Source organism: Phaethon aethereus, assembly GCF_964289735.1.
Source record: "Phaethon aethereus genome assembly, chromosome: 7".
NCBI classification, from domain to species: domain Eukaryota; kingdom Metazoa; phylum Chordata; class Aves; order Phaethontiformes; family Phaethontidae; genus Phaethon; species Phaethon aethereus.
Genome location: NC_138583.1, coordinates 8,845,559 through 8,870,272, shown reverse-complemented (window position 1 = coordinate 8,870,272; position 24,714 = coordinate 8,845,559). Strand labels below are relative to the sequence as shown.

The 24,714-nt window shown below is 41.1% G+C and overlaps 1 protein-coding gene across 2 annotated transcripts in view; it reads right to left on the bottom strand.

The window, feature by feature from the left end:
• Nucleotides 1-24,714, bottom strand: part of ANK3 (ankyrin 3) — a gene marked incomplete at both ends in the record, with an annotated part of 204,765 nt that overhangs the window by 6,242 nt on the left and 173,809 nt on the right. Inside the window, 7 exons of one of the 2 annotated variants that reach the window (XM_082002335.1) lie at nt 4,096-4,188; nt 7,878-8,256; nt 10,269-10,356; nt 13,249-13,392; nt 14,380-14,511; nt 15,326-15,400; nt 16,036-23,724. In XM_082002335.1, coding sequence (XP_081858461.1) covers nt 4,096-4,188; nt 7,878-8,256; nt 10,269-10,356; nt 13,249-13,392; nt 14,380-14,511; nt 15,326-15,400; nt 16,036-23,724 — 8,600 coding nt within the window. The remainder of the gene's footprint in view (nt 1-4,095; nt 4,189-7,877; nt 8,257-10,268; nt 10,357-13,248; nt 13,393-14,379; nt 14,512-15,325; nt 15,401-16,035; nt 23,725-24,714) is intronic. The other variant, XM_082002336.1, reaches the window with a different exon arrangement.

Sequence of the window (24,714 nt, the reverse complement as noted above, 5' to 3'; positions counted from 1 at the left end):
AAAACACTGACTACAAGTGCTGTTATAATTTACCTCAGTGTTATCTCACTGAGGCCAGAAGCTCTGACCCTGGCAGTCCCTCCTGGGGCGAGACAGAGTGAGGGCATGTAGAGAACAGAGTAATTCTGCAGCTCTCCCAGCCTGGGAGGAACTGCAGCAGAGAGGCTGCGCCCAGCTGAGTACACAAAAGGAAACCTCACATGGGGCACAGGCTCTTAATTCTTCTCACCTACAGCATAGCCGTATTTTCACTTTCCATAAATAAGTTTCCTCTGAATAATAAGATCCTGAAAGCTGCTGGTTCTAGTTTTGATTGACTGCTGCTCAGGCTCCCGTGCCACTTCTCCCATGCAGGCTGAATCAAACCCTCCGCAATCAGTAATGGGGGGGTTCATGGGGAAAACACATGGAAAGGGACAAAATCAATCTTTAATAAAAATTGGCAAGAAATAACAAAGTACAAGATACAAAATGACGTCAGATTTGAATAACCCCCACCTAGAAATCTATTTTGTTTTCCATTATAAAATTCTACCATAAGCCTTTTGGCAAAAATCTTACTGAACAGTTTTTGCCAAAAATTTGTACCCATGAAAGATTTAACAACCTCTGAAAAAGCATGAAAAATTAGACACTGATTTCTGTCATGACTGAATAAAGGGAGCTTTGGATCAGGCTCTGAATGTGCACATTGTGGCAGCACTCTTATTTTTCCCTTGTGTGCTAATTGCTCGCATTCCTGCGCTACCATAAAAACCCATTTCTTTTGCAATGCCCTGTCCCATCAATCCGCCATGTGAACAGAAGGGGGGAAAGGAAGCAAAAACAAAAACATCTGCACTACCTTGAGGTTAGAATACGATCCTATTACATGTGGAAATGGGCATCAGTCCTTGCTTGTCTGGTTTTATGGGCTCAGCCCTCTGAAGTGCTAAATCCCATGGGAATGTGCTCGAAGTGCTGAACACTTGACAGGACTCGGCTCTCGGACTGCTGGGAAAATACCTCCGGGGGAGAGAAAAGCCTTTCTCCTTATTTGGGCCAGGACAGAGAACTAAGGTAGCAGTTAAACGGAAATAATAGTGTTAGCAATAATGCAGAATAGCACTGAAAGGAAAAACAAGTTGGGAAAGAAGAACAAAGGTAATGAAGCAATTCATCCCTGAGAGTAGCTGTGGAGGCACATAGCAAAGTCTTTTTTCCACACGACTCAATTTATCCTCAAGGTTTTGCTGTTACCAAACTTTATCCCTGCAGGCTACGTGAGCACCTCTGTTGCTTTTAACGCAACACACAGGCAGTAATGAATATACGCTACGGTGAAACAACGCAGATCCCGAGTGCAGCTCTGCCCAGCGGAGCCTCCAAGTGCACGGTCGTCTCATGCCCACTGCCGCTGTCGGCATAAGTCAGCAGAGCGGGCTCACGGCATGGGCACAGCACTGCCATTCCTTTATGAAGCCTGCAACCAGTTTTTTTCAGATGTTCAAACCATTGTTTTATTCTAGAGAACGCAAACTCAACAAAGATTTCCAGAGCTGTCTCTTAAGTAACCATAACATAAGACAGTATAGGATAAGTACTCCCCCGGTCCAGGCGTGACTGCAGCAAAGCACCGGGGCACCTCACCGTCAGTGCGTGGCAGGCTTGCTGCCTGCGCGGCAGGAGAGCGGGGGGAAATGTCCCTGCCTCCTACCCTGCGTCGCTCCTTAGCAACTATTTGGCTAGCCAGGAGCGTCAGAAACACAGGAGTAGAAGGAAAGCCTGACTCCCCTCTCGCTGCTGCTCTGTGCAAGCGATGCCAGCCCCGCTCAGCGCAAGCCTCAGAGACGGGCACCGGGGCTGCGGGGTCGGGCACAGCACTCGCTCGCTGGGCACTCGGGCATGGGCAGGTGAGAGCCTGTTGCTCCCGACCGCTGCTCGGGGCCTGGTGGCAGAAACATGGGAGTTATTTTTACTCTGCAGGCCGAGCGCCTCCGAGCACTGCATCCTGAGACCTCCTTCCCGAACAAAGAGCTGTTCCTCAGCTTGTGCATGACCTCGCAGTGATTTCACTTCACCCAAAATGAACCTCTGCTCCCAGGAATGTGCAGAAATTAAAGTCCAGACCCCTACCAATGTTAAAGCTCGATTCTTCCATTTTATACCACCGTTTCATGAACTTTACATGATCAAAATATACCTATTGAAATGGTTGTTTCCACTATCAAACTTTCTCCAAAAGGCGTGATGATTGCTTGCTGCTTTGAAAATTTTTCTTGTTCTGTTTTAAGCTTGTCTTGAGATGCAGAGTGAGGGATAAAAAAGAAGCTATAAATGATCAGAAAAATGACAGAAGTATCACATGTATTTTCTAATCAAGCGACAGGTATAGCTCTTACCCAGTTCAGATCAGACACATTCCCAACAGAGCTGGTTCAGCCGCCTCCACTCCCCATGCACACCCTCCCAACTGCATCTGCGCTAGCTGTGGAATACACCGCTATATACGCTGCTTTACCATTGCTCTGCTAGAAGTTCAACCCCAAATTATACCACCACGTTTCTGAACAATTTTCTATGCCTTTCTCTAAACACAGCGGATGTACTCGGAAAGTGAAGCCTGCTTTTTACATAGCTTCCCTTTTCTACTCAGACGTTTCCTGACTCCAAACCAGTGGAAACCAGAATAGTTCAGACATAAATTGGGTGGGGGACCTCAGCCACAGGCCAACTGTGCAGCTTTTAAAACTTTCAGCACACGGATACTTTATGTCTTACCAGAAATGCTCCTACAGCATTCGAGGGTCCATAATTGCCCACAGGCCGCCTGCCCCATTTGAAAGCAGAAACCACATTCCTATTTCTGACCCATCATGTCTTATCTGCAGCAGGAATTACTGATGAAGGTTATACCCTGACCTGCCCAGGGCCCTGCATGGAAGGCAGCAGGTTCCGCCTGTAGAGATGAGGTATCGGACAAAATACTCACTTCTTCTGAGCTCATTTTTGCAATTCCTGCCTTGCCCCGAACGGGAGCACGACTGGTATACTGAAGAAGTTCAGGGTGAAGACAGTCAGAAATGTCATCCTGCCTTTTCCCAAAGTGGCTGTATCTCGGAGAGATCAGCAGCTGGGCAGAGCAGCCTGTCTGCCATCCACATTACACAGAAGGTGCAGTGCCTGTGCGCATACTCTTCTCCACGAAATATGCAAGTAACAGCAATACAGAGCTGTGCAATCACAGTGTCACCGGTCTTTCCTAAAGTAACAACTGTATCTTAGGCAAACTCAGCTAGGGCTGTAATAGCATTATGGTGGCTCGCTGCCTTTTTCATGTCTTGACTAGATTTTCTAATAAGAATCTAATAAATCCTGTAAGTTACTGAGGGATAATGGTTTCTGAGGCAGAATTATTTTCTTATGCTATATGCTGAGGGCAAATAATGCCACACTATATGACCATACAAGAAAAAATACAATTATTTATATGACTATGCCATTGTTATCAGTATATAAAGTATATTGTGCTGTAAATAAAGGCCATCTGTAAATAAATATACTAAATAAAGCCTACTGAAGGCAATGCAAAGACTCTTACTAACTTTGGTAGGTTTAACATCGGGATCACCTGCTGTTTTGAGGAGGTTTCCCAGAACACATTAAGCACTTAGGACCACAAGTTTCAGCCAGAGTACATGGCTCATACTCTCCTATATCCTGCTCGTACATTCCTGCAATTTTTCAATCTGTAATTTAGAATTTTTGAAAGAAAATAGAAAAAAGGACAAAAAAAATGTCACCCATGTCTGTCTGCAATTCATTTTGCTCTACACCAGACCAACGTATCTAGCTGTAGTCTTTAAGATGCCATGCAAAACAGTGGCAGTGAAGGACAAAACATGCTGTGCAGCACAGTTGTTTTCCAGCAGAAGACAACCATAAACCTCTGGGTTAAGCAGGGAAAGGCCACCCAGCACTTAGTTATAAGCACATACTGGCAATGGAAAGCACGCTACCAGAGGGACTCCAGTATGCCAAAACTGACATTCTGACTCAGCAGCCCAAACTCATGGCCATGCCAGCGTCACCTCAGGAACACAAATCACAAAATACCTTCAGAATCAACCGCCGTCGATAAACTCTTGTAGTAATTCTCTGCTCTTCATCTGAGCTTGAATCACTCTCAATCTCACTGTCACTACATTCCTAATAAATGCAGTTTTAGTACATTTGAACAGCACATTTGCAAGACAGAACATGCTGATCAGGACTAGGAGAAGAAAACAGAGGTTATCATGGACAGTGTTTTTCCTGTCTCTATTATGCACATAATGACTCGCAGTTTTACTTTTAAATTATATAGTGGGAAGAGGCCTTTTTGCTCCTTGGCTTGCTGTAGCTTGGTAAGTATACCAGGTATGGAGTATCTCAGCAGCTCTTAAGTCTTAGAAAATGGTATTTGGAATGCATCTGACCTCTGGAATTTCCAGATCTTACGTAGTTGTGAAAAATTTTGTGTACAAAAAACCCTTCTCATAATTGCTTGCTTTTTTCTCCTCCAAAATTAACGTTTCAAACAAATTGTATGGATTCACAAGGCATGGGAAGTGAACTCCCTCATAAAGAAAGGCTACAGCCACCCGGAAAGATGCAGTGGAGTACCTCCACAAAGGAAACTACAAATAAGCATTCTGAAGAACTTCTCCATGTAAATGGCTTTCCTGTTCAGTATTTATCTGCTTTTAAGCAGCATAACTGTAATGTGAAGTACAATCATTCTGTATTTCTTAAGAAAGGAACTGGTAGACCTCAGCTCAGGGTGAGGGGGAACAGCCTGATGCTGGGCTCAGCTTGGTGCTGGGAGGTACCACAGCCTCCATGGTAGGTACCACGCCTACCACATGCAGGTGTATCCTCCGTCCTGGTGCCCTCTGACAGCCCCAGTCTTTTCCCCTCCGAAACCCACGGAGCTCCTCAGCTTTGGGGCTGAGCAGCTCTGTGTGCACATGCCTGGCAGAGGGCTTCATACCTAATTCATGTGACGGACACAGGGCAGAGGCCCTTCTCACACAATGTCTGGCTGAACCAACTTTTTTTCTGAATAGAGACATTTGAAAGAAAGCCCAAAACTTATTTTAAAGTCATGAACAGTGGAGACTGCTAACTGTATTTCTGTTTCTCTTTTTGAATCTGGCCCAAGACATCCCAAGCAAGAAGCATTGCTCAGAAAAGATGTGTAAAATAAGAGTAGGCATAGGTGGGTGGAGGAGAAAAAGGACTATGTAACAAAAAGCATTTATGGCAGCACGACAGTATTCATCTGCCTGTAAAGTCTCCTGCTGTCCTCTGACACTAGCCAAATATATATACAAAAAAATTATAATCCAACCCTATCCTGAAGAAGTAACACGAAGCAGGAGAAGATTCCCAGAGGGCATGAGGGTTTTGGAGGAAGAGTTATTTTTAATGAACAGCTTCAAGTGGTTTATTTGTGATGGAATTCTGACACTGGGAGTCCCTTTGACCACGCGTTGGACATCACCCTCTTTGGGATAATAGAGCAACTGTGCTGTGCTCCTCTCATTTAAAAAGCTCACTAGAATCTGATGCTTGAGCAATTGTAGAAAATTATATGGCCTAGACTGTCACTGCACTGCTTTTGTAAGCTTTTGGACCTTTATGTGGACTTGGGGTGAGGCCAGTAATTTGTTTCATCCGTATCACCTGGCAGCAGCCCAGTATCAATTGTCTGAGTTTATCTCTTGTGGCAAACCATGTGCCAAAACACCGACGCAGCCCTCACCCTGCAGGTGGAGGACTACTGCTCCTTAGCTCTTTCCCAGTGGGTCATAGAAAAGAATCTCTTACTTCGGGAAGTATTTTTATTTTGCTTCCCCTTTCTTTCCACAGAAATAAATCTGTTTCTTCCATACTTTTCTCTTTATGGAGCATCACTGAACGCTTTGCAGAAAGACTGCAGTTGAAATCCTCTTTCTGTTTTCATGACAGCACATGAAGTGTCTCACCATGAATTTGACGGGGTTAGTAATTAAACTATTGGCTTCAAATTACGTTAGAAGATATTCTTGAAGAAATATCGACAAGATATTAGAAGCAATTCTTGTTGTCATTCTAACAAACACTAGTTTGTTACCCATTCAGGCTTTGTGAGAGACCCACATTTAGAAGTCACATTATTTTCTGATATACCAGTTTATCCAAAGGTCACGTCTATAAAAAGACTTGTTATTTATAAGATAAGATTATCACCCTTTACTAATAAGCAAAAGTAGTGCAAAAAGCATGCATAAGAAAAGCACGCACTTATTCTTCCCAATCCAGACGGCATATCCAGAAGTAAAGAGAACACAAAGTGGATGACAATTTACCTTCTCACTGATGGGAATCGAGAGGGGGAAGTGCAGCACTGTTGGACACCCTCAGAATGTTACAGTGTGCATCTATGCTTACCCCTGTGTTTAAACTGATAATAATATCAGCTCGAGGTCTGCCCCAAAACCTACTGACACTAAAGGAACTCTGCCATCTGCCTTTGCAGAAGGTTCTTACTTACATTTTTTAAGTATTCCAGTAATTAGTGAACATTAGGAAAGATCTTCGCTGCTTCAACTGTGTCATGAACTAATAACAAGATAATAACAATCATATGCTGCACAACTGCTGAGACTAATTATGATACCATCTAATAAAAGAATTCTTGGTTGTATAATCGAAAGAATACTTTAAAATGAACTAATTTAAACCTGAATGATTTACTGCAGCCCACCACAGCCACCATTTTTATTGTGCTACAATAAGAAAAAAAAAAAAGCTGTATCATGTAGAAGCAATCCTACTGAAATACCTCACTTCCAGAAGTTATGACCTCCTCCTGTATTACGCCCGGGAAAAGACAATCTCAGCAGAGAGAGGAATGTAGAAGAGACTCTGCAATTCCCTTTTTCAGCCTGGTTCCCAGCTGGCCCTGTGGTCTATTCTGTGGCAATCCTCCCACATGGGAGGGTGTGAGGTACATGCAGCTAAAGGGCTATAAGCCATTCTTTAAACCAACTTTACTTTTAAGCTTCTGGGAAATAAATACAATCCACTGAGAAAGCTATTAAAATCTTCATTGTCAGAAAACAACTTATAACTGAGGTTCCACAGTTACAGATGTGCAAGCCGGGCATAGTAGAAACAAAGGGGAGCCCCTCCGCGGTATTTTAAGAAAGAACCACCACCTGGAAAAGTGCTTTACACATTTGGAAATCTTTTGATTCCTCTTGGCTGGACGCACTTTGGATTTGGGATGAATGAGGCCATGAAACAAAAAACATAAGGAGGAGATTAAATATTACCCAAAATTTATTTTTCTGCAAATTAACAGAGTAAAAAAATGCAGGAGGTGTTGGGGACAAGGAGCAAGATAGGGGCTGAAGAGTCCCTGTATCTCTTTGCTCACTTTAACGTCACAAAAAAGAGTGGAAACCAGTGGCATCGCCTTACTGGCAGCAGACGGAAGACAGCTGAGCTGTTTGGCACTGTTTGCACAGGTGGCATGTCAGGGCAGGAAAGGGGCCTGTTCCTCAGGGATGCAGGACAGCGGCCCCAGAAGCTGCTCTAACCTCCTCCAGGACTCAGGGCCAGCCAGGCAGAGGGTTATGCAGCCCTGCTTGGCTCCTCTGCCTGCCCCAGCTCCACCTCATTATAGTCACACTTCAGAATATAGATTTCCACTAACTTCCATTTTTCTTAATTTAGCAATAAATAGAAAAGGCATAAAGAAGGATTAAAAAAATCCCACCCTGTCACAAACAACAGTACAAGTCTTACAAAAAATTGTGTCAGGCAATAGGGACTCCTCACACAGTTAATAATTACAGGACATACTGTACCTTCTGTTCAGACATTACTGCTCCCTCCTCCTCTTGGATGCTTGTTCTTGGCTTGCCATCCTCAGAAGTACTCCAGCTCATCTTCTTCACACTGACAGGCACAGATGTTTTGTTGCCTTCTGTTGTTGGCTTGCTAGTCTCTTCCGAAGATTTCTGATATGCTGTTGATGATAATGTTTGCTCATCAGTACCAGCTGAAGTTTGGGGCTTTGTTTTCAGGGCTTCTTTGTCACTCTGTTTTCCCACATCATTTAAAGATTCCTGGATGTAAGATTTAGTTTTCGTCTCTGCTGTGGATTCGGAGAGGCTTCCATTTGTTTCTGGCTTCCCTGCTTCTCCTTTGACATACGAGGTTACAGAATCCCTACACTGGTCCGAGCTACAAGAAAAAGAAAAAAAAGAACAGACAGCCTTTCAGTGCTTAAATCACACACTGATGGGCAAAGCACTGAGCCTCTTTCTGAGCCTTCCTTCTTAGCACATACATTTCAGACAGCGAAAAGTAAAATTTTAAATTCAGCTTGCAAACACCCATCTTTTTAATAGCTTTGTCTTCTGCATCATGGTTATCTTTTCAGAAACAATAAGAATATGGTGAACACTGGAAATAAGGCCAAATGTTTTATGTTAATACCCTTTCACCTGGGGGTGGGGAGAGGAGGCAGAAAGGAAAGAGGAAGAAAAATACGAAAAACCTACCATTTCCCTTGTATAATCAAAAGATAAATCCCGGAGACACTAAATCTTTAACCTGCTCTCTAACCAAGGGCCTGTGAAAGTGTCTGTTACCCTGCAATTACCAGTAATGACCAAAAAAGAATGTTACTTTTCCCGCAAACTGCAATATCTGCACTCCAGATAACTCATACATTTTAACAAATATTAGTATCTGAAAATAAATCCTTAGACAGCATAGAGTTTCAACACAAAGCCAAAGGCAAGGAAGGTTACTACAAGATAGAAAACTGACCAAAATTTTCCCTTAGATTACCTACAGACAGGTTTAACCTGCAGTTCTGATGCACAATTTTCTTCTCTCTTGCATTTTTGCTTGCTTTCAGATAAACACTGGGATTGTATACATGAAAATAGTACAGCCATTTGCTGGCAAAATCCTTATAGAAGATAGCAAAATGATTTCTTCCAGTGAGAAATGGGTATGTTATGTTCTTAAGGAAGCCCTTTTACTTCTAGAAGTGATCTATTTTATTAACACATTTATAAAATGCAGAACAACAATGCCTTCTTAACAGAACAGAATTCACCTCAGTAGCAGATCAAGTGCTTTACAGTCCTGAAAGACAATTAGTTTGCTGAAATCAACGGCCAGATTCCCCCTGGATTCAATAGCAGAGTATCTAATGCTACCTGGAACCTTAAAACACCCAGAGTCAAACCTGCAAAGGATGTAAACTGCTGACAGACAAACAATCACTCTGCAGATAATCATTCTCTGCTGATTTACAGCTCATGCAGACCTGGCTCCTTCAATTAGTAATCATGAGAGCCATGTTCAAAACGAAGGCAGGCAGGAGCTCTTCACCCAGTGGGTACCAGTAAGGCTGAACATGCCACCACATACTGTGAATGTTGAAAGCTTAAGCAGGTCCAAGGGGAGGCTGGAAAAGCTCATGCAAGAGAAATGCATTAAGGATAAAAATGTAGAAAGTATCCATCTCAGCAGGTCATTATGCTGAAAGCAAACAGAGCTTGGGAGAGTACTGGAGGAAAACAGCGTATACATCCACTCTCCTTCCCTGAGCATCCTCTGGAGTCACTGCTGGGAGGCAACATATGGGACTAGACAGATTTGGTATCACCATTCTTACTTTCTTATGACTTGTAACTGATCTCTTTGAAAGTCTAGTAAATCGGCATGACATAACACACTTGAAGTAAGTGGTGTAAAAACAGTGACAATTTAAAAATTGGCTTATGGAAAAAGTAACAACTATCCGAAGGAAGGCAAAGAGATGCAATGAGAAGGATGAATGCTAAAAAGGTACTCGAGAAATAAGAGTCATGTGGCATCCTGGTTTCAGATAACGTACGTTTTATAGTCCTCGATTCCAGTTACATCTATGCATCACTTAGATTAATTAAAAATAGAAATACACAAGATAAAGAACACAAATAGTAGTATTATCAGTAAACATAATATAAACTACTTCTGAAATACCTATATTAAGAAGGAAACCTGATAGTATACATTTTTAAAGACAAATACATCTGAGGCCAAATCAAGCCAACCATTACTTTTTCTTTTAAATACATATATATATGCATAGATACACAGAATAGTAGAACAGCAGCCTCGGCACTGCTCCTGGAGGTAAAAGCAGCATGGGAAGGCTTGCTTACACACACACACTCTTATACAAAGATGCTCACCTATCATCCAAGCGATCTAGCAGGCTACCACCTATTCTGCGTCCCGACGTCGGTGGCTCGGTGACACTTGATGAGTCAGTCTGCCAACCTGTAATTGAAGACATTTCGTGTTCTGCTTGTTGAACACCTTTAAGAATTGACCATACTCTTTCTTCCGTCATCTCCTCAGACTCAGCTCCTTCTTCCAGATGAATGTCCTCAAACAGAGATTTAAGCTTTTCTTCCGTCATCTCCTCATCAGTACCAGACTTTTCTCTCTCAGGCTGTTCAGTCCTTACTCCTGTTTTACTAGTCTCTTCACTCTGCCTTTGTTTAGCATCTTTTGACATCCCGCCATAACTACCAAGATACCGTGGAAAATCCTTAAGGTCCACTTCCTCCAACTGGCTCTCGCCTATGGAAATTTCTTTAGGTGTTCCTTCTCTAGGCACTGAGAAATCAAGTTTGCTGTCGTCCAGTGAAGTGTCTTCTTCAGTCACCACTGGTGGTGCTGCAGCTGTACCATCTACATGTCCCTGGGAGGTCACTAACACATCACTCAGTCTACTGGGAGTTCTAAGGGGTGACTCTAGGCTAGAGGTGTCGCTAAAGAAATCGTCCTGATGGAAAGGGGTGGGCGGCACGAAGCGCAACCCAGTGGGAGTTTCCAGTTCCACTTGAATGGTGGGATAACCTAAGGAAGACAGCACATTTGGACTGACTGGGATGAAGCATGGAGCAACAAATAAGCAAATATCAAACGATTCGTGAGTTACATAAAGTATGAAACTATGAGAAGGTGCAGTTGTATAAGAGCAAATGCAGTTCTGATAGATTTCACTTTGTCCTAAACAGATGGAACAAAAAATGAGTACTGCCAGCGAATAGTACAGCGAAGCCAGTACTTTTGACTATTTTGTAAATAGTCTGTATAGATTACAGCAACTGTTTCCGCAGCCATTTTAACATTTTCAAGCTATAGCAGGTTGTCTTATGAGCATGCAGTAAATCAAATGTGGACAAGGGTGGCTGTCCCTTTAAATCCAACACAATCTTCTGTGGCCATATTGTATAAATCTTTCTTTCCCAGTTTTTATTTTTTTAAATTTGGAAGTTTAACATGTATGCATTTTAAAGAGGGAAGTAGATCGTAACATAGGTCCGCCACTTTTTGTCAGTAGGTATTATTTCTAAAGAGGTCCACATTTTTAATGTACTTTTGTGTAAAAAATACACAATACCAGCAATACGTTACTAAGATGTATCTCCAATTTAACCACAGAGCCACAAGAATGGAATAGTTAAAGAATGAGGAACAGAAATGGATCCTAATGAGCATACTAAAGAATAGTATATCTAAATACACATCAGGATAAAAAACTAAAAAAGGAAGTTAACAAAGGGGTAAGAGAACACAAACACAACAAGGGAGAGCTATATGAATATTTCAGGTACAGTGAAGTTATACAGGTGAGAGGACTGTGGCGAATAAGGAGATCTTGGCGATCTTGGAGAGTGAGCTGATCTTGGTGACATGGGTACAATCAGATACACTGATCAAATAAAGAGAGAAAAGAAAAGAAAAATTGATGAAAATATGGGAAAACCATACAAAATGATTAAACTGAATATACACATTAAAATGACAACAAAATCTGAAGTTCACATTCCAGCAAAGGATAGGTTGGGTAACCTACAAAAGGAAAAAAAATATATGCCATGGGGTTAACTGGACATTGTGCTGCCTGCAAAGGGAGGAGCATTAATTGGGCTTGGTCTTTTGTCTCCTGAATCAGCTGAGAGAAAGGCAAAGGTGGTCTGGTCTTGGTGAGGAAAGGAAGCTTGAGGAAGGTTCAGAGAAGAGGAGAGACAGAAAGCAACTGCAGAGAAGCGTTTTTTTTTTCAAAAAAACATTGATGCTACTATTAAAAGGCACAAGCAACATTTCAAGAGCAACTTTCTTAAAATGTCAACAGAAAATTACTTCTGTAACGCAATGATACAATGACCAGCAATGCTGCTCAATAATGGAGGTACACTGATCTAATATGCTTGAAAGAAAAAAAAATCCTACTAAAATACAGAGAAAGCCAGACGCATACTTGAAAAAATTACAAAAACAAAAGGAAACGTTATTTACAAAAGAAAAAAACCTTATTTAAGGAGCTATACATGTGACAAAAATAAAGAATGCAGCAACCCAGTACCTGTTAACTAACATTTAAAAGAAAAAACAACATTTAGCATCTTCAACATACTGATGAATAATAAGAATACCTATGGCAATTCTGTTTTACAAGGAGAACTTCATTTATCCTTTTAATCTGGCTCAAAATCAACCTGCACAATTCTGTTCTCAGTTGGTACAGCTTCCATGTGAAAATTATTACACAATTTTACCCATTAGTAGACTGAAAAAGACATTCTCTCACGCAGTAATGCCACTGTAGAAATGGTCCAAGTGAAACATCATAAAGTAATTGATATTCACTTGTCTCAAAGAGGCTTGGTAGTAAATTGCACATTAATTTACCCTATGCAATTACTAAGCACTTTTTTCTCCTTGTTCTTTTTTTTTTGTCTTCAAAGAATTCTTACTGTTACTTAGACAGGAAACCAAAGAATACGTGTATTTCCAGGTAACCTGGAAAGCATGCAATACCAAGTACATTAAAAATGTACATGAGCAAGTCTCAAAGCACAACTATTGCAGAAGAGAAACATTCAGGTCTTGTCAACTGACACTGAGGCTGGTGGGAACAAGCTTACTCAGGCATACATTTGTGGCATCCTGGGCTTCATCTTTGAGATATTAATGTGCAACCTATGTATTGTACCATGAGCATGCTTTAGGAGAGGAAAAGCCCTTCACATCAAAACCGATTACTTCTGTAGAACTTTTTAAAAACTTCTGTAGTCCTTTTTTAAACTCTACTTTAGACAACATTATTGTGTTATTGGACATGTCACTGAACTAAATATGACCATGGAATTCAATTACCATCAATGGGATCATGAAAAACATTATTTTCATCTGCAAAACTTCTGGTGCCTGAAATATTTCCATAATCAAATATTGGTCCTTCCAACAGGGTCACGATATCTATTCGATTAATTTTTGTCAATACCGAAGTTAAGGCATCAGCTGAAAAACAAACAAGACACATCAGAAAAAAGTTCAGCGTTGCAGAACTGTGTAATCATCTTTCTCAGTTACATTCGCATTACATTAATTACAAATTGCTGGCATATGTTTCTGTCCCAATGCCTTCGGTTCCAGCAAACCCCATCATTTGTCTTAGCAGTCATTCTGCTGCCTACTTATTCAAGTTATAAACCTACTAAGAGTCTTCCCTCCCCCCCGCCTCCCCCAGTATATGACAACACAAAAGGCACAAAGAATAAGGTCAGAGAATTCTTAAAGAACATATTTACTTATTACTGAAACAAAATCTCCTTTCACTGGGGTGTAAAAAGGATTGTAAAAATCCTTTTACCATTCAAAGAACAACAGAATAGGTAGCCATGTAGGTAATAGCGCATGTATGGCTATTCATGCAGTACATCATGAAATCTCATTTACAATAATCTTGTTGCAAGAACACAGCAACACTGGAAATTACTTCTATGGTGAAAGAGATCGAAGTAGACTCAAATACTGAGTAGGGGTGTGTGGATTAGAGAATGGTAATGAACACCATTGACCTAACACAAAATCAAAACCTCTCTTTCAGTTTGAGCAATTCAAGTGAAATGCAAGATAAAACCAGCAGAATCAGCACAGAATCAGTGTCTCCACCACTCCTCACAGAAGGTTTAGTCTTTTCTTATGACCAGCAATACTGTGAGACTATTACCATGTTTCACATTCCTTATTATTGGAAAGTTTTCCCTAAAATTTTCTTTACTGGAATTTAAGTTCATTACTTGTGCCATCAATTATGGATGTGGAGAACAGATTATTTCCTTCTGCACATATACTGAATAAACATGACACGTTTCCGACTTCTGGTAAAAATGTAACTGGGACTTTTTTTTCCCCCATCATTGGTTTGCGAAAGACATTCTTAATGTCATCTTTGATGAAATGGGCTATAACTTACAAACAACAAAAGTAACTACTTGAACTTACTTGTAGCATTTTTCCCATCTCTGGTAACCCATTTTTTTAATAACATGAAGCTTTGAGCAATAAGAGAATTTGGGTTTTCTACTCGGATTTGATTTATTTCATCCACAGAAAAATTCAGTTCTCTTGCCAGTTCTATAAAGACAAAAAAAAAAAAAAGCAAGCAAGAAAAGAAAACAACAACAAAAACACCAAAGCGCAAATCCCTCAATCATCCTGTCAGGCTTAAAAATATTATCTTTCTTGGATCACACAGATGTCAACAAAACTTCCTGACACAAACTTTACATATAATGATGAACATGGCATTACATACTCATACTTTAATTTCCTAAGACAGACATTATTTTGAATTTCCATCATCTCTGTGAGCTACTATCATATTTATACCCACTAAGCCACTTAAATATGGTGGAAAAAAGCTCCATGGAGACTACCTCATCACCGCTAATTTATAAAATCTGTTTTTTTTCTGGCAACCATTACTCCTTCGTGAGCTCACTGTGCAGCTCAGCACTGGTGCTGTTGTCACCTACGCCCAGAGAGAACTTGCTGCTGCAGCTGTAAGCCCACGGCACTGACTGGCTGGGGCACTGCTGGGCTCCCTGCAACCTCCAGGCCTTTGGGGAAACTGCTGTCCAGACAGAGAGGCAGCCCTGAGCCTGAGTAGATACATCCTCTCGACTCCTTGGGTGAATGTCTTGAGAGGAGAGCCATCTTAGCTATTTTCCCTACAAGTTAGTTTGGTTTATTGCAAGACCATGGGATAATTCTTCACAGCTATTTCCTATTATGCATCTTTGCCCAGCAATGTGTTACATGTTTTGGGAGGCTGGGCTCACTGGGAGTTTGGGAGAGCCTGATGCGGTCTTGCTGCGGCTTTTGGTAAAAGACTACCTGAAACTGTAATAGTGAAAACTAATTTCAATATTAAAGCAGAAAAGCTTACCTGTCCAGCTGAGTCCTAGGTGATCGGCTACAATTGCCATCCTTATATCTGTCCGTTCACATGGACTCTGTGGACCTGTGATTTACAATTTCTCAATTAAAAAGGTTTTGCACAGAAGACCACAGTACCGGACAATAGTTTATTATAAATAATAGCTTTAATTTGACTAAGTTGCCAGTGCTTATATTGTTTACTAGAATGGTTGTGTGTCCTAATAACCTACAAAGCAAATTTTTTCCACAGCTTTTATATTTCCACCTGTGTAAAGCCAAATGTCAAACTACATGATGTCGTGTAATGAAACCAAACATGCTGACAATCTACCTGTTAGACTTACACAAGTTGTTCAATTACTGGTGGAAACCACCAAGACCAGATTATGATCTATTTTCTCTACTTTGACAGAACAAATTTGCTGTCACAAAAGAAATCTTTCAATTTCTGAGTTACATCAATTTTTGAGTTACATGAATGTCCGGCATGCTTCACTAGCTTTCTACAGTACAGGACTTGTTTAAAGGAAGAAAGAAGAGTATAAGACAGCACATACAGATGACAATGACAGAATGAAAACTACAGTTAAGTCACTCCACAGGCAATCACAACAGTTCATGCACTAGGATCAACAAGTTGAAAGTTTTACAAACTAGGCTTGATCTCCACGAGGTGAGCCATGAGAGCTCCAGAAACCTGACTGCCTTCATTCTCACCAGTCCTCTTACTCCTCCTCCTCTCACTGTCGGCCTTTTCAATCTTTGATTTTATAGATGCTGCCTCTGTTCTCATGTCTCTAGCAGACTTCGATGTAATGGAAGGCTGGTAAACTTGAGTAGCTTCTGATAAGGATGTGTTCCTTGATGTACTGTCTTCTTCATCATCAGAGACCTCTGACTGCATCTTTTTCTCTTCATCAGATAGTCGATCCACAAGTTTTAATGTCTCACCACTAATTCCCTTAAAATATTCAATAGAATGTTTACATACCTCCCTAAGCTGATTTTTCCTTACTTTAACTGTTGTCATGGTGGCAGAGGTAGATCTTACCTTTACTGGTAATTTAGAAGGAAGCTGTTTTGTTTTTTCTTTCTCTACCTGCTCTTGTTTTGGCAGGGCTGGAGTTCTTCTAGCTAGATTAGTCCTATGTTTATTTTTTACAGGAATCCTAGACCTTGCTTCTAGGCAGGGAGAAGAATTATTTTGTTTTGTTTTCTCAGGCTTACTAGCCACTCTCATTTTACTCCCTGTATTGCTTTGGAGATTATTTTGTGAAGTGACTCCTTTTACTGAGCTGGCCTTTACAGGAAGCTTTGATTTTCCTCTAGCCCCTACCAAGTCTGTTGACTTTTGCTGCTCTCCATGTGGTTTTTGCTTATCTCTTACTCTGTGTCCTTGTGTTGTCCCTGTACCTTTTCCTGAAGTGCTTTTCGCTTGATTAGCTTTCTGGAGGGAACATTTCGGTTCCAAATGTTCTTTTAGCACTACATTACAGGTAATATCATCTGTAGGGACAGCAGATGAATCCAAATTGTTGTTGTTATTAAAATTATCTTTTGGAAAATCAGTGTTTTCTGTTTGCCTACAGCTTGTCTGGCTAGAGGCTGAACTCGCAATCACTGCTACAGTTTCATTTTCTAATCCCTGACCACTTGGCATCACAGCTTCTATCTTATCTGTCACTTCGCCAGGGCCATCTTTCTTCAGAGTCATGGTGGAAGCAGAAATTCCCATTTTAATTGGTGTGCGCAATTTGGGATCAACTTTAGAAGCATTTACCGCTGCCGATGATTTTTCCATTGAGTTACTACCAAGTTCCATGCAATCTCCACTGGCCTGGATGATGGGCTTATGTTCAACTGCTGTTGTTTCTACTGGTCTCTCTAGGTTTGTTTCTACAGTATTGTCCCCTGCCTGTGGCTGTGTGATGGCAGTGACTGTACTTTTATCCCCTTCCCCCTTGTCCCCTGACTTCCCTTCAGAAGTATGCTCACCAATCTGAAAAAATTGGAGTCTTTCTTCAACAAAATCCCTCTTGCTCATGTCAATTGCACCACTGCGAGTCATCTCAAACATCTTCCCTTCATGAAATGGGAAGGGGTTGGGCTCGCTAGTTGGCGTACTTTCATCTGTTGGAGTTCTGGCTGGAGTTGTATCAGGTGTTGTTGCTTGAGATCTGTCTTCCACTGCCAGACCAAAAGGCTTAGCCTCATCATCCCTTGATTTAGTCTCAAACACTTCATCGTCACCTCGGTTATTGGACCACGGATCAAAATCTAGACTCTTGGTGGCCACCGTTTTGAAAGGTGTTGCAAATTCTTCGTCTACTTTGTAACTAAAATACGTATCAGGAAATACAGTCCTGTCAGGGTGTCTGCCTTCCAAAGTGAAAAACTGTGCCCCTGACTTCTGCTCGCTCTTATCTCCGGCTTTTTCAGAAGCTGGACCCTTTGAAGGTGCCTTGTCTTCTTCAGGGCCTACCTTGCCTTCCTCCTCAATGACTTCAAGCTTACTTTGGCTAAAGCAGCGATCAGTCTGCTTTAGAATGCCTTCTGTAGTCCATACGTCCTTTTTGGTCTCAACTGCCGGACCTGCAAGTTTAGAATCACTCTCAGTTAAACCATCATCTTCATCTTGCAAATCATAACCATCAAGAGAGTCAATCTCTGTCGCATCGGTATCATGGGAGAATTCTGCAGTGGTTGCTATGGAACACTCTGTAACAGACTGGTCATTGTTATTCCCATTTTGCACTACATCATTCTGGGGTGAATCAAGCCCAATGTCAAACTCATTAGGTTTCCCAGGAGTGGTATGTCCTAACTCTTTCTGTTTCTCAATCTTTTCAGGGGCTTTGGGTTTTGAGGTTTCCTTCTGGTCATCTTCCAGTTCTTTCAGTTTGAATGTATACTTTTTAAGTGGAACAGGTTGATAGAGAGATTCATCATCACTGGAGTCACTGACATCTGCTCCTGGTGGCACAGGAGACGGCGGCTGTACTCTTATGACAGGTTCAGCCAGTTGGCATTTGTCATGTTCATCTTGCAAGTTCACTTCTGTCATCTCCATTTCACTCTCAGTAGAATAATGAGGCTTCTTTTCTGACTCGCCTTGATCTGCATCGAGTGGTGGAGGAGGAGGGAACTCAATGTAGGCAACTCTGTTACCTTTGGGTCTTTTGTTAGAGTCCTTATTTATATGATTAGGTAATGCTTTGTCAATCTGTGGTTCCTCAACCTCTGCCTGTTTTACAGATGTGGACTTAGCCTCTGCTTCCTCCTCTGATTCCTCAGATACCTCAGGTATAGGACTGGGCTTGCCTGGGATATAAGCTATTAGTGAGTCGGGTGTTTTAGACGTAAACTCGTAACTCACTTCCTCTGAACTTGGCGTCTCTGGTGTTAAAGGGCTTTTACCAGAGCTATCTATAAAGGACACTTGTTCTAGAGTGTCATCTTCTGGACTACCTTGTGGAGAAGGAGGTTGTTTTTGCTGTCTACCTGTGTAAAATGTCCCTCTTGTCTCTTGTACCGTCTTACTCTCCTGACTGACAATTTTTTTAGTATTTCCTTGCTGCACCTCTTTCTCATACTGCTTTCCTACTTGAACAAAACTGACATAAACAGGTAAGGTCTTAATTTCTTTTACTCCCTCGGTGCTTACTAGCGGTGCAACTTTATCCAAGTAATCACTGGCACCGGGGTCTGCTAACTCACTCGAAGGAAATTCTTTTCCTGGACTGCATTCTAAAGAATCTGGTGATTTGCTAGGAGATATCTCCATTTCCTCAACAGGAGGACTTAGACCTATCGAGCTCTGCTGCTTGGTAACTGTTCTGATTTCTGAATGCTTTATTTTTTCATCTTCCACATAATCGATCTGCCTCTCAACTCTCTCCTTAATCACTGCTGACTGGGATACTTTAGCTGAAAGTTCATAGACACCATCAAGCATGGTTCTCTTCTCCTCAACAATTCTGACTGGAATATGGGACACAGCAATTTCTTCTTTCCTTTTGGATATTTTATCAGCCACTTCACCATTACGTTCCCCCTCCCTGACAAAAAATTCTCTGTATAAAACCCTTTTTGAGGGAGATTTTACAGTCAGTTCCTTCACTTCTTCTGAATGAATTCCATTTGTTGCCAGTTTGTGCTCTGTCACAGTGATAAACTCACTCTTTTTGTCAGTTTTAGCTTCAGCATGATCAACATGGTTTTCTTTTACTGTATCTGGAACGAGCACATGTGAAAGTTTTTCTTTTTGTGTTTTATGATTAGAAGTTCCAGGACTTTCCCACGTCCTATAGATTTTTTTGTCCCAGTGTCCCTTCGTTGTCGAGTCTGAGCCGTATACCAGGTCTTTCGCCTGCGGTTCTGAAAAGTATTCTGGCATGCCTTTACTCATCTCAGTTGTTTGGTTTTGTGTGTCTGAAGCACGAAAGTCTTCGATAGCTTTCCCTTTACCTGGAACAAAATCTTCCTGTATTTTCACCTCTTTCTGTAAAGCTGTGCTCCCATCAGTGAGCTCTACTTGCTTTGCATGTTTCTCTCTGGAGTAAAACTGATACACTGGTAACTTACTTTCTTGCAATTTCTTTACTGGAATTTTGGACTGACCATCCAGCTTTTTTTCTTCTTGTGTTACATCCTTAGTCCTTGGGCTTATACTTTGTTCAAACTTAAGCCTAATGGAACTGAGCTTTGATTGCTTCAGCTGAAATCCAGTCTGTGAAACCTCAGGTACTCCAGTCTGCTGAGCACTTCCTTTGTGTTCCATAGTTTGTTTAGAGTCCTCTGCGGGTTGCACAAATATCCTTTTTTCAGGACTGCTGGGCAAACTGGATGCTTTTCTTTCATCCACCTTGGGAAAGCACTTCCCATTGTGTGCAAACTGCTTCACCTTACTCCATTCATCGCCGGATGATGGTAATTCAGAGAGCAGAACTTTCTCAGGGCTGCTGCTGGCAGAGCTCTGGCTAGAATGTATTTCTTTGCCATTTTTTTTATGCTGCTTTTTCTCTGGAGACTGTAGCTCATCATTCAACTTCTCCGTTTTATCCCGGAAAAACTGTGATACTTCAGTCAGTTTTTCTTCTGCCTCTTTAACAGTCCTGTCCACCCTGTCTTCATACATCAACTTTTCTCTACCTCTGTCTAATCTGTCCTCAGAAAAGCGCATCCACATTGCATGTTTTGGACTACTAACATCTCCAGTGTAGTGTAACACTGTCACTTTATCATAATGATCATCCTTAGACATTTTACCTACACCATTTTCAGATACATCTTTATACATTTTGGAGAGAATCTCTTTTTTGGGGGCAGTAGCTACTTTTTCTCTGCATCGTTTATCAGACCCCTGTAACTCTGCACTAAGGGGTAGAGCATGGTCAGTAACTGACTCCTCAGTATCAGAATGAGACACATCTAGCTTTTCTGAAAGAAGCATTTTCTCAGCAAACCTGTAAGACTCCCCTCTTAGTTCTGACAACTCATCATCATGGTATTCTATTGAGTGCTGACTCAAAAGCTTCAGTGTTTTGTAAGAGTCATCAGACATGAGTTGAGCAGAACTAGGGCGACTGTCTTCTTCCTGGGACACAGGAGTGTTAACTCTAGAGGATTCCAGATAAGAAGGAAGTGACTCTTCGGCTGTGAGCTCCTCTTCTTCTTGCTGACCTTGTTCATCTGAACAAGGAAAAGCATCATGTTTTTCCAACTCTTTTAAGTTAATATCTCCCCGAGGTAAGTCTTTCTGATATACATACATTTCTTTTTCTGGATGCTTTTTTGTTTCTCTAATAATGACTTCAGTAGGTTCAGCCTGATTACCTTTTTCAATATGGACCTCTATTATTCGCTCCAGTTTGGGTTTCATTTTGCTGTCCTTCTCTGCAGGTTGTGGTGAAGTTTCAGCAGACTTGCTAACATCGGATGTTACTGATGATTTATGTTCAAACAGACCTGCCAGTTCTTTGGAAGGGTCACGCCCAGACTGAAAGGCTTTCATTATGTCATGAACAGACATTGTTTCCTCAATTCTTTCAGATGTGCTTTCAGTGCATGGAGGTTTATGATAAACCATCCTAGTTGTTGTAGTGATATGAGTTTCTTCTTTTACTCGGACACCTTTACTAAGGACACACTTATGGTCATCATCTTCACTGCTGCTGGCTTTCATTTGAAAAGCTTTAACCTTCTCTTTAATAGATCCAGCAGGTTTTTGCTCCAGCTCCATAAACGTAGGGGAAGGTTTTGAGGCCGGTAGCTCCTCTGCTTTCTGCTCTGGAATTTCATCAGATGATGGTTCGTAGCTGCGGATAACATGAACTACTTCAGTTCTTGTTTCTGTAATGACGGGAGGGATGGGTACATCATGGAAAAGTGGTTTTGGCCCTGTGCTTTCAGCACTTTGTGGGGCAGAAGGTGTCTTTTCACTCCTCGTTTCAAAGCCACTGTCAGATAAGGGACTTTTATCTTGATCGTGTTGAGAAAAGTCATCTGGAGACTCTAAAATAGCATCTGTTCCAAAAAAGGAATCTGCAATTTTACATAACTCCTTTTCTGATGTTGAAGGCCTCATGGAGGCTGGAGGCATTTTAAGTTTATGTTCCTGCAAAGCAATAGCTGGTTTTAAAATGCGTTTTTGTCTCTCTTCACCTTCTTTTTTGCCCTCTTCAAACTTGTACTTTATGTTTGTTAATGAACTGCTACCAATATCATTTGCTAAGTAATCAATAACTTTTGACAAGCTATAATCCTTTTCCGACATGGTTTTAGTTTTAATTTGGACCTTCTCTGGAACAGATATAGGAGGGCTTGTCAAAGCTTGCTGTCTCGCTTCATCAATCTCCTCTGTACTGAACTCTACCCAGTCATCCTCAGAGAGGTGTCCTTGATCACTTTTGGATACTTTAGCCGACCCTTTACTTTCTAAACACACATCTTTTTTCAGAATCTCACTAACTTTTACTAAGTCCTCTTTTACTTTCTCAACAATTTTAAAGGGCTCTTCATCATCAATTCTACCCTCTTTTGGTATCTCAGGTTGGAATGGTTTGTCCTCTGCGACATCTGTCTGCAATATTGCAGTCATTCTTATTAGATCCTCTTTCATTTCAGCAACATCTTTCAGTATCTCCTGACTGGAGGATAAAGAAGATGGTGTGGACAATTTGAGAGCAGAGGGTGCTAAAAACAAGGATGATTTTATTGGAGATGAAGTTCGATTAAAGGGAGGCTGTGTGCGTGCCTCTGTAGTCAATGTTTTAATAGGTGACAGTAACGCAGCAGCTGATTTTGTAAGAGAAGGCGACTCTGGGAGCTTCTTTAATGCTGGTTCAGACAAAACATTGACTACAGAATATACTGGCACTGTTATTGTTGATGAAGTTACTGATGAGGTAGTTGCAGATATTGACCCAAGGGCTGTGTACAAAGCACCTGCAGGAGGAGTTCTCATTGACTGGAAAGCTGATGGTGCTGAAGACACAAATGACCTGAGTGGAGAGAATGACATTGTTGTAGCTGTTGAAAACACTCTCTCAGCCGTGTCAGCAACTGCATTAGCAGCACAAGTTGCAGAATGTGCAGCTGCAGTGATCTTGTCTTGAAAAACAGCTGCAGCTTTCGATCCATTTATTAAGTTGGCAGAAGATGGGTATTTCAGAGGTGACACAGATCCATTAAGCAATGGTACATCTGTGTGCCCAGCTACATGTTTTGCTGGTGACAAGAGAGACGAGGCCATCATGACTTTAGAGGATGAAACAGCATCAACTGCTGACTTAGCAGGTGACACCACTGACTTTAGAGGGGACGATAAAAGTGAAGATGCTGATGTGATGACCGGTTTAAGTGGCAAACTTGAAGAGTACATGTTAATGTTGGATTTGGGGGATGCTGGAGGCGTCATGGTTATGGATGATCTCTCCAAGAGAGATCCTGCTGTAGTCACTGGAGATGTCCGAGAGGGGAATGTGGTAGTGGATGCCAGCCCTTTTAGACTAGCAGCTTCTGTGACTGCAGGAGCTCTGACGAAAGAGCCTGAAGTAACCTGTACATTGTATGGAGGCTGCGACACCACAGTTTTTATTGGTGAAGAGATTGTCCGAAATGATCTAATTGGAGATGCTACATCACTAACAGATTTAACTGAAGATGTGGTAGAAGCTCCTAATGTGGATTTGATTGGAGAAGCAGAAGAAACAGACCATATTGATTTTAATGGGGAAGCTGTAGGAGTGTTAGAGGAAGAGCTTGATAAAGAAGTGAAGCCTGATTTGGTTTGCCCAGGCACTGTAATTGGAGCTGTTGTCCATGACTGATATGGCCGTGTTGAAAAGAATGGCTTGTATGAGTAAGTAGCAGGTAGGGATCTTGTTGCTCCTGCACTCCGTTCAACTGTTTCTTAAATTGTTAAATTAAAATCAAACATAAAAATCAACAAAAATGATTGAAAAACAGAGAGACCAGAGAAGAAAATTGGTCAGTAAACGTTGTAATATTACAAAAAGCAAGTACAACTGTTTGCATGAGTTAGGATGTAGGAGGCAAAAGAAGATTTAAAAAGGAAAGAAAAAAATAGGAATGAGCCATATATTGATGACTGGTCCAAACCAAAAAGCAACATGAAATGAGAGACAGAAAGCACATAGCAACCAAATCTGCAAACAATGAAGAACAGAAAACACAAAGAAGGAATCCATAAGGTAAAAATAAATCCACATCAAAATGTCTTCTCTTACTTCCTATTGACTTTCTGATGTGCTACTTCTGAAATATTCGTATCAGTACTATTTTGCCTGTTTAGGTATGTCTCTGCTTTGCGCAACTATCAGAATTATCCTTTTAATAATTTCTGTTGTTGTTGTGCTATTCAGGTATTGAACCTATACAAAATATAAACTTGCATAAAATTACATAATATAGCTAAAATCTTTTTTTTTAAACCACTCAGATCTATTTCATGCAGAACCCAAAATTTCTTTAAGTGACAGGCAATTGATGTGCAAACTGTGAAGCAACTGGAATAAATTCAAATCTATATCTCCCATGCACAATTCGGATATGCTTCACACTCATAAAGCCAATAAGAGCAAGAGCTTTTCTGAGTCAGTATTTAAAAAAAAAAATAAAAATAAATAAAGAAAAGGAACTTTTGCATTTGTTTCTCATGCGATATTCCTTTTGTTTGGTAAAAACTAAAGTAAAACTTTACATGAAATGATTTTAAGAAGCATGTGTCATACATGAAATATGGAAAGTATGATATATGATAAACGTGAGCAAGCAAAGCAACTGAATCAGTTTTATTCATGCACAGTATATCATATCAAAACGAGCACACAGATTAATACATTTTGTATGCTGTATTAAGCACAAATATGTAAA